This window comes from Diabrotica virgifera, chromosome 1 (assembly GCF_917563875.1).
Source record: "Diabrotica virgifera virgifera chromosome 1, PGI_DIABVI_V3a".
Taxonomy (NCBI): Eukaryota; Metazoa; Arthropoda; class Insecta; order Coleoptera; family Chrysomelidae; genus Diabrotica; species Diabrotica virgifera.
Genome location: NC_065443.1, coordinates 45,557,633 through 45,567,671, shown reverse-complemented (window position 1 = coordinate 45,567,671; position 10,039 = coordinate 45,557,633). Strand labels below are relative to the sequence as shown.

Genomic DNA, 10,039 nt, shown 5'->3' with positions numbered 1-10,039 from the left:
TTTATTTAGCACAAATGGCACAAATTACATTTTTGACCTTGATAACATTTTGCTTCCAAATCACAAAATAGGCAAAAAATTTTCCGATAGATACTGCAATGGCCAATAATAGAATATAAGTTCATTTACTCCGTTCCAACATATCTCTTTAAATTAATAAAAAAATTAACATTTGACATTTTCGTTTGAAATCTGAAAAATTAATTCAGTATGTCGTTAGCAAAGACCACTAAAAAAATGATATTTTAGAAATCTTGAACTTTTTTATTTTTATTTGACCCTTCTAGGTTCTCACCTCACGTGGTTCTCACCTCACGTGGTTCTCACGGTTCTCACATTTTTCACATATGTATTTTTCGATGGGTTCTGTGATTTAATTCGTTTCACAGAACACGGATATTTGGTTCATTAAAAATTTTGACATCTTTCATGAAACGTCTTTTTGACGTTTACTGTTTGACAACGAGTAACGTTTTTGGCGGATTTTATTAGTTTTACATATTTTATTAAAAAACAATTCTATTTAGACCTAAATGTTTAGGTAAATCATATTTTGAGATATACAAATCTTCCATTAGTTGATCTGATGGCTGGAAAACGTGGCGCCACAAGTGATTTAAATCACGAAAATTGGGACAAGGAAGAACCCCCTGAAGATGCTGGTACATTTCAAAGAGCTTCTGAGGATTCTTTGAAAAGTAGAGTTATAAAAACTGCAAGAAGGAGAAATCCTATATCTTCAGTTAGGGTAAGATATAACCTGTTAGGTACATGTGATATCTTAGTTCTTACAATGTGTTCACATTTTAACAACATTGGTTTGAACTATTTCAGATTTAGATAATATTATGTTATACAATTTAGATAATACAATGTTATGTAAGCAAGGAGTGACGACGAAAGTGTAATAAGTGTATTATGTACATCAATACAAATTTAATAGTTGACTCATATTTGATAAGCAGCATTCCTACAAGAATGATTGAAATAAAAATAATCAAAATATTTTAATATATGGGTGACATTTATATGTATACTCTATGTATGAGCCACATGGTTTATATAATTAAAATACATGTTTATTTTCAACCACTAATGTCCGGTTTCACTAGTGACAAATACAGTAGACTCCCTCTATAACAAGAACTGAAATAGTGGACTAATTACCTCTTTATAAGTTGATCTCATTATATCAGACAACAATAATATTGTGCATACCACCACCACTGAAATGTTTTGATGCCTCTTACGTAGTTTATTAGATATCTATGGTAGACCGCAACAATGAAACTTGGTCATCATAAATTGTAAATTTTCTAGCGTATTCAATATTAGTTGATAGATGAACGGGAAGGATTTATTACATGTGGTGGAGTTTATTACAGCGTATCTTCGATAAGCACACAGATGTTGGGTATTCCTGTATACAGCCAGTTGAGGCATTTATTTATAGTCATTACTGTGCTAAAAAAGGTAAAGAAACATATTCTTCGATTTCATTTTTCCTCGTAACTAAATCATTATAGAGGTGTTATAGTTCAATGGGAATTTCATGGAACATCTAGTGTACCTTGTTATAAGCAAAACCTTGTAATACCCGTGTTCATTATAGACTAATAAAACTAACACATCTACATTTTATTGACTTCAAATAAGACTTATTTATTCATGAAATAAATATTTATTCTTTGAATAAAATGGCAAAGTTAACACATTGGCTGCATTTAGAGATAGTTCTAAACTTAAGTTAAGTAGTGAAGTAGTGAACATTTGCCGCCATGCATTACTACGCAGCCAACAGTTAGTGTAATACAAGGTCGTTAGTTCAGTTAATTCTTCAGTTTAATTTTAAATTATCAAAATTGTATTGAAACACAATAAGAATATAATCGACTAATAAATTTTATTTGATGAATAACTGCTATTCACTGATTTATTTGTTGCTGGTGAAACCGGCCCTAAGTATTTTGTTCCTCTTTTTATAGGTATGAATAATTTCATTTGCCACCCATTTCATTTTGCATGTTGTCTGTAGGTATGTTTGATATTCTAGCTATACATTACTAACAATTTTCTTTTTAAAAAAATACCTGCGAGGTACCAAAATCAAATTCAGAAAATGTGGAAAAACTGAACGTCAACAACAGTGTGCATTAGCGTTACCAGGTGTCCCGATTTGCGCGGGACGTCCCGATTTTCAGGAGTTTGGGGACGTGTACCGATTTGTACCTGATCGGGACACTAAATGTCCCGATTTTCACCCACGAAAACCAATTTCATGAGGACTTGCAGTGAATTTTATAACTATGTTATAAAAACATTGCCTAAAAGCGGCAAAATCGAATGAAAAATATAATTTTAATAAAAAATAATTAATTTACTTAATCTATGATTTTTTTTGTAATTTCGACTGATTATTTTTAAATATTATGTAGGATTAAATACACATTATAGAAACACCTTGCAGTCCAGTAAATGAACAGGAAATACGGTGATACTGTGTAATTTCCAGGATCAACTCCGAATTGCATGAAAATTTGGACGGATTGTGCTGTTGGTTGCTTTTACTCGGGGGTGACAGTCACCCCTAATTTTCAATTCAGTTTATTGATGTCAATATACAAAGTATTTACATAAGTCAAAGTCTGTTAAAATGCATCATTGAAATACATTGGCAAGCTAACACTTAATAAGTAAAATCTATAAAATTTTATCACCTAGTCTAAATACTTAACACAAAGTTAGAATATTAGCATAAAAACACAAGAACACACAGAACATTTAAGAGAGCTGTAGGACTATCACAACAGGGTAGCCCCGAGATATTCCTCCTGAGAATAGTAAGCACCCACCAAAAGAAGTTCTTTGATTTTTATTTTGTATGTATCTAAGGGCAGTTCTCGAATTATTAGGGGTAATTTATTAAAGAAATGTATAGCCAGACATGATGGGCCCTCTCTGCACCTCTCCAGCCTACGAAACTTTGGGGCAAGGTTCCCTCTAAAGCGTGTGTTAATATTATGAATCTGTTCATGAGTCTGGAATTTATGCATATTGCATTTTACATATATAAGATCATATACAGTATGTCCCTGTAAGTTGTATCCATATGGAAAACTTTTTTATTATTCATTTTACGAAAAAAAGTTATTCTTCATAAAAAGCTCTGCATGTTCCAAAACCTAAGATTCAACTATCAGATATAAAATTTTATGAATATTATATGAGGTATATCAAAAAGTTTGAATTTCACTCAAGAGTAAAGTAGCTTTATTTTTCACAATATTGAAAATTGCTATTATGAAAAGTTGTTTATTAAAAACTATATTCTAATATGCAATTACATCCTTCTAATTGAGAAAAAAAAATTATGGATAACTAACATTATTTTCAGTTATTTCAATTCTGATAACTCTTTTATTATTAATTTTACGAAAAAAAGTGATTCTTAATAAAAAGTTCTGCATGGTCTGAAACCTAAAATACAACCATCTTATGTCAAATTTTATCAATTTTATACAAGGTATGTCAAAAAATATGAATTTGGCTCAAGAGTAAAATACCTTTATTTTTCACAATATCGAAAATTATTATTCGGAATAGTTATTAAGAATTAAAACCATGTTTCAGTATGTAATTACATCCTTCTAATTAAAACAGTTTGAACTAAAAAGGTACTTTACTTTTGATCTAAATTTATATTTTTTGACATACCTCGTATAAAATTGACATAAGATGGTTGTATTTTAGGTTTTAGAGTATTTTAGACCATGCAGAACTTTTTATTAAGAATCACTTTTTTCGTAAAAATAATAAAAGAGTTATTAGAATTAAAATTACTAAAAATAATGTTATCCATAATTTTTCAAAAAAAAAAAATTTCAATTAGAAGGATGTAATTGCATATTAGAATATAGTTTTTAATTCTAAACAACTTTTCATAATAGCAATTTTCAATATTGTGAAAAATAAAGCTACTTTACTCTTGAGTGAAATTCAAACTTTTTGACATACCTCGTATAATATTTATAAAATTTTATATCTGATGGATGAATCTTAGGTTTTGGACCATGCAGAGCTTTTTATGAAGAATAACTTTTTTTCGTAAAATTAATAATAAAAAAGTTTTCCATATGGATACAACTTACAGGGACATACTGTATATACTGGCAAGGTAATGTTAATATTTTCCAATCTATAAAAACTTGTCTGCAATCGGCTCTATATGCCAAGCCTGCGACAATGCGAATGGCCCTTCTCTGCAGTCTGAATACATCCTTCGCTCCTGCACTATGGCCCCATGTGAGAATAGCATAGGAGATATGTGAGTGACACAAAGAAAAATATGCCTGCTTTAGTATGGAAGCAGAAACACAGGATGAAAGTCCACGAAGCAAAAATGTATTTGATGATAGCTTTGCCACTAAAGAGGTGGTATGAGCATCCCATATCAGACCAGGCTCCAGCAGAACACCAAGAAATTTAGCACAGGATGCATTGTCCAGTACATCAGGAATATTTCTAGTTGAAAAAAGTAAGGACTGTGTTTTGGTGATTTTGGGGTGAAAAACCGCGTGTTTAAAATAAGTCCGGAGATGGATAAATTAACTAATTCTAAGCAATTTTAGTTCTATAGAATTTTAACTTAGTTAATACTTTTCACGTTATTTACGATTAAAAATGTTTATTTTTCGACAAAAAAATCACGTTTTCAGGCGATTTTCACAAATAAATTAAAAAATAAGTATTTGATCGAAGAAAATATTCATATCAAAAATGTAGCATATTCAATAAAAAAAATGAAAAAATTGTGAACTCGTAACGTCTATAGACCCAGCAAAAGCAAAGTTGTAGCTCATGAAAAATACGTTCTTATTCGTCAAATTTCAAATCAAATATTTCAACGTGAAATAACCAAGAAATCAAGCACTTTTCGGGAAAACCCAATTAAAACTTTTTTAATAAAGCTTTATTTTTATGTTTTAAAAAAGTTTCTAGCATCAAAACTAAGCGAGTTATGCTCAAAATCAAGTTGACTCCTTTTTTTTTGGTAAAAAAATCATGCAAATCTCCCCCTACTTAGCACCCGAAATGAAATTAATCCTTACCGCTGTACAAACAATGTACTTTACTTATGTATTTTTTTACATAATTGAAAGGGCCTGAACGAGTCACTAATCACGAGGGTATGCAAAATATGAACAGCCATATTTTAGCAAATTTTTGTCTTACAGAAAAACAAAATATCATATTTATAAAAGCAAAACCTACCTACTTTTTACTCCTTGAGACTTTTAGATGTGCTCACTACGGAGAGCAATGGATTGTATCCTCGCTCCGACCCTTGCTCCCTGGTATTTATATTCATTATATTCGTGAATTCTCGCATTTAAAATAATGTATTTATTTTACATAGCGATCGATAATATAGTTTCTATAAATTCTATATTCATTATATTCGTGAATTCTCGCATTTAAAATAATGTATTTATTTTACAAAGCGATCGATAATATAGTTTCTATATTATCGATCGCTATGTAAAATAAATACATTATTTTAAATGCGAGAATTCACGAATATAAATACCAGGGAGCAAGGGTCGGAGCGAGGATACAATCCATTGCTGTCCGTAGTGGGCACAACTTTAGTATCCATAATACTTTTTAAGTTATTTTGAAAAAAGGGCATTTTCCAATTTTTTGGATTTTTTTTTTACTATGAAACCAATTTTTTTTCAAAACTAAGCACTCCCAACCGGTAAAACAATAAACATATGTTGGTTGTAAACAATACACATATATGGTAAAGCGGTAACTATTAATTTTATTTATGGTGCTAAATAGGGGGAAATTTTCACGATTTTTTTTTACCAAAAAAAGGGGCCAACTTAGTTTTAATACTAGAGATTTTTATATAAAACAAAATTAAAGATTTTTTGCTTATTTGATAAGCAATTGATAATTAAAGAAAATTGCTTATTTTTTTTTGTTATTTCAAGTTAAAAAATTCGATTTGGAATTTGACAAATAAGAACGTAATTTTGATGGGCTACAACTTTGCTTTTTTACTGGTTTTATAGACTTTCTGAACATATATTTTTTTTTGTGCTTTTTTAAAAGCTACATTTTTGCTAAGAATATTTTTTTCGATAAAATTACTCGAAAAGTATTGACTTAGTTTAAAAATTATGTTGAACAAAAGTTTTTTACAGTTAGTCAGTTGATCCATTTTGGGACTTACTTTAAACACGCGTTTTTTTTATCCCCGAGAAAGGGTAACTGTAACTATCACCCAACAAGTAAAAGCAACCAACGGTACCAGTTCAACTTTCAACTAAAACCAGATTTTCATGCAATTCGGAGTTGACTGAAAATTACACCCCAAGACGGTTATTTACTAGGCTATTGTTGTTTATTTGTCCCGATTTATAACCCTAAATCCCGATTTGTTTTTGCTTATGTACCGATTAAAAACAAATCGGACCTGGCAACATTAAGGCGGGTATACATATGCGCTCTGCTCGGTGTGTGAGCCGCTCGCGCGCAGCATATTTGTTAGATTAGTACGTGTTTTCAAGTGGCACACAAACGGCTCGCACACGGCGCACCACGATCTAACTTCTGTCGGCTTTTCGACAAATGCTTTGATGGTTCGCAATACGTATTTGGACGGGTTTGCGAGTGGTTTGTTGGTTTTGGGGCGCCTGAGTTGAATATTTGTTAGTAATGGAGTGTTAGGAAGGAAATATCAAACTTATTGATGTTTACCGTGGAAAGTGAAAATGAGATGATGACATTGAATATATTTAAACATGTTAGCTTGCAACCCCCTTTTAACTAACTTGCAACCAATTTGCAACCAACTTTCAACCAATTTGCAACCAACTTGCAACCAATTTGCAACCAACTTGCAACCATTTTGCAACCAGCTTGCAACCAATTTGCAACCAACTTGCAACCAACTTGCAACTCAACTTGCAACCAATCGGAATGAAACCAAACACTTCTCGATGAGAATAGGAGAAGCTACTCCCGATGTCGGCCGATATCGGATCTGATCTGATCGGAAAAAAACGGATCCAATGTAGGCACTCACATTTAATACTAATTATCTACAATTACTAAATGTTCGTAAGTTTCCTCTGGATCGCGGAAGGTTCGTCAAAATGAAAAATTTTAACGAACATTAACCGCACCACGAACGCGCGGCGCTCACACGGCGCGGAGTTCGCGGCGCGGATATGTATTTCCGCGTTTAGTGTGCATCCAAATCTCAAGTACAAAGTGAATTTGGTTGTGCTGTATTCGTTCCCAAATTTTCTTCTTATTTCAATTTGCAACAACTAATTCAATTTTTATTTTTTTTTCAAATATTTTTTATATACAGTGATGAGCTTGCTAATAACCGGCAAAATAATGCAAAAGATGGAAAACATATTAAGTTGTGAGATAAAAAGAAATGAAACTATTGGAGGTGGGAGATTTAGCGATAAAAACCTAAAAACTTACATTCTATTTATTGTTTCCCATCTTTATACGTATCAGAGGAGTATGTCAACTAGCCAAACTCGGCCAATACGTCTAAAGGTGGGAAGCAATAAGTAGAATGTAAATTTATCGGATTTTATCATGATACTATGACAGGAAGATATGCACACTTGCAATTTTAAATTCAATCGACTGGCGCATGACGTCACTGCGAGACTAAACCAGGAACTTGTGTGTATCTTATTTTGACGATGAAGCATATGGCAACGCTGTTTCATTACTATAAATGAATAACTTGAAACTTGAACGGTTAACGGTGAGTGGCCCTTGATGCCATATGTTGCACTAAGAATTCATAACTAGTTACTTTATGTGAATACGTGGTTTGAAAATGCATAATTAATTTGTAAAATTAATTATAGAAATATATGAATCTACGATTTGATTGTGTACGTTACAAACAAAATAAATAAAGCTATAAGATATAAATTAAATATTATACAAAGCCGGTAAAACGTAAATAATTTGAAAAATAAACTCTGTAATAAAAGCGTGTCATACATCAGACTTTATGAATATTATTTATTATTATTTATTTATTTATGATATTATTTGACAATTTTTATGATTTTTCTCTTACGGATATTATAATTATCTTTAATATTTTATTTAGCATCCTTATTTTAAAATACATTTTACATCTAAAAAAAAGTAATTTTACGTCGTCACTGAGATTTACTTGTTTTGCGGCTTCTAATAGGTTTTTCAGATAATGTTTACTAATTTTTAATGTACTGCGATTATAAGTACGAAAAATATGTTCCAGTTCACTACATTTAGTTACAAATTCCAGGGTTGCTTTTAGTAAACTACCCTCAGAAACTTGGATCACCCAAGTAAACGATTTATCATTAGCATCCAGAATCCAATCGTCTTAACGTTCCTACAGCTGGAAGGGGGTAGCCTCTTTTTCTTAATAAACGATAGGACCTTATCCCTGCAGCGTGCAAAGAAATTGCTGAATCAAATGAATGCAATATCTTCAATTGACCACTTAATTTGTTTTTAGTTTTTAATTTTTTTAACTGCCCTTTAGTAAAAATTCTTTCAACTGTACTTTTTTCCTCCTTCTCTCTACTAAGAAGTTCCTTCGATTTTTTATTTTCAGTTTGCAAATTCTTTATTTGTTCCATGGCTTTTTTGACTATGTCGTTTTCACTGAAATTATTATTTCATTATTGTTATCCTTAAATTTTGTGTCACAAGTTTCTTCTACTGCTTGTTTTGCAATCTGATCTAACACATTTGAGATTTCAGGTTGTAGTTCATTTGTGTTTTTTCTGTAATAAAAGTTAAATATATAAAGAACACATTTCATTACAGTATTCGTAGTAAAAAATACATCCAAAATGAGTTATTTATAGAGCTATCAAAAATAAAGTGTTACTTAGAATTCAGAGTTCTATTAAAATGGCCATTAGTATATATCAAAACATTTTGTCTGTCGTTAAATTGTGTATAAAATCAAAATACTTATACATGTTTTTTAATACATTTCTTATCCCTATTCTTCTTTTGCGTGTATTTTCAATTTCAATCGATGTTTTAGCACTTGGGGTCTTTATTAAATGAAGAGAAGATATAGTCCGTCCGCTATAACTTTTCCTATGCGGTACGATTCATTTTCAATCAAATTAAGTTAAAACAGAAAGTGAAATGTACGCCGATGTGTCTAGTATATAAACTGCGCGTCATAGAAAACGGGCACCCTAAAAAATGGGTCATTTTTGATGTCGCATATCTCCTAAACCTGTTGTCCGATTTAAATGATTTTTTGAATATGTTATAGCCCTATTTTTTGTCAATATCCCTCTAATAATATTTTTGCTAAACAGGTAAATTTTCATTGTATACCGGGTGTACGAATCAAACTGTGTTTTTTTCTCAAAGTTCGCAACACGCTGTGGAATATTCTAGCATTTATAAAATACTGAAATTAAAACCCAACTATAGCCTCAGGTTTTCTTAACATTCTGTTTTTTGATTCATTCGCTTATGTTAATACAAAAGTTATGTACTTTAACAACTAGCCATGTTCTTCATCAGTACAGGGTGTTATAAGTCTAATGGGTTTTAGGGACTAAATAAGTTCGACAAACTTTAAGGGGCAATTCTGCATTAAAAATAATGACAGTTTGCTTTATAATCATATATCCGCAAAAGCTTCGTTTCCGAGATACGGGATGTTCAATTTTTTCTTACAAACTGATGATTTATTTATTGCTTTAAAACCGGTTGAGATATGCAAATGAAATTTGGTAGGTTTTAAGAGATGGTTGAAGAATGGTGAATAAAAAATTCTTAATTGTATGTCAAAAATGTTCAAAAATTACGTCTTAAAACCCACCAAATTTCATTTGCATATCTCAACCAGTTTGTAAGAAAAAATTCAACATCCTGTGTGTCGGAAACGAATCATTTGCGGACATATGTTTATTATAAAGCAAGCGGTCATTATGTTTTCATGCAGAATTACTCCTTAAAGTTGGTC

General features: G+C 31.2%; 1 protein-coding gene across 2 annotated transcripts in view; it reads left to right on the top strand.

Annotated features, from left to right (window-relative positions):
- Positions 1 to 435: 435 nt before the first annotated feature.
- Positions 436 to 10,039, top strand: part of LOC114331338 (nuclear pore complex protein Nup50) — a 32,000-nt gene continuing 22,396 nt past the window's right edge. The window contains exon 1 of one of the 2 annotated variants that reach the window (XM_028280869.2): positions 436 to 748. In XM_028280869.2, coding sequence (XP_028136670.1) covers positions 587 to 748 — 162 coding nt within the window. In that variant the 5' untranslated portion in view covers positions 436 to 586. Of the gene's footprint in view, positions 749 to 1,105; positions 1,474 to 10,039 lie in introns of those variants that run through there. The other variant, XM_028280870.2, reaches the window with a different exon arrangement.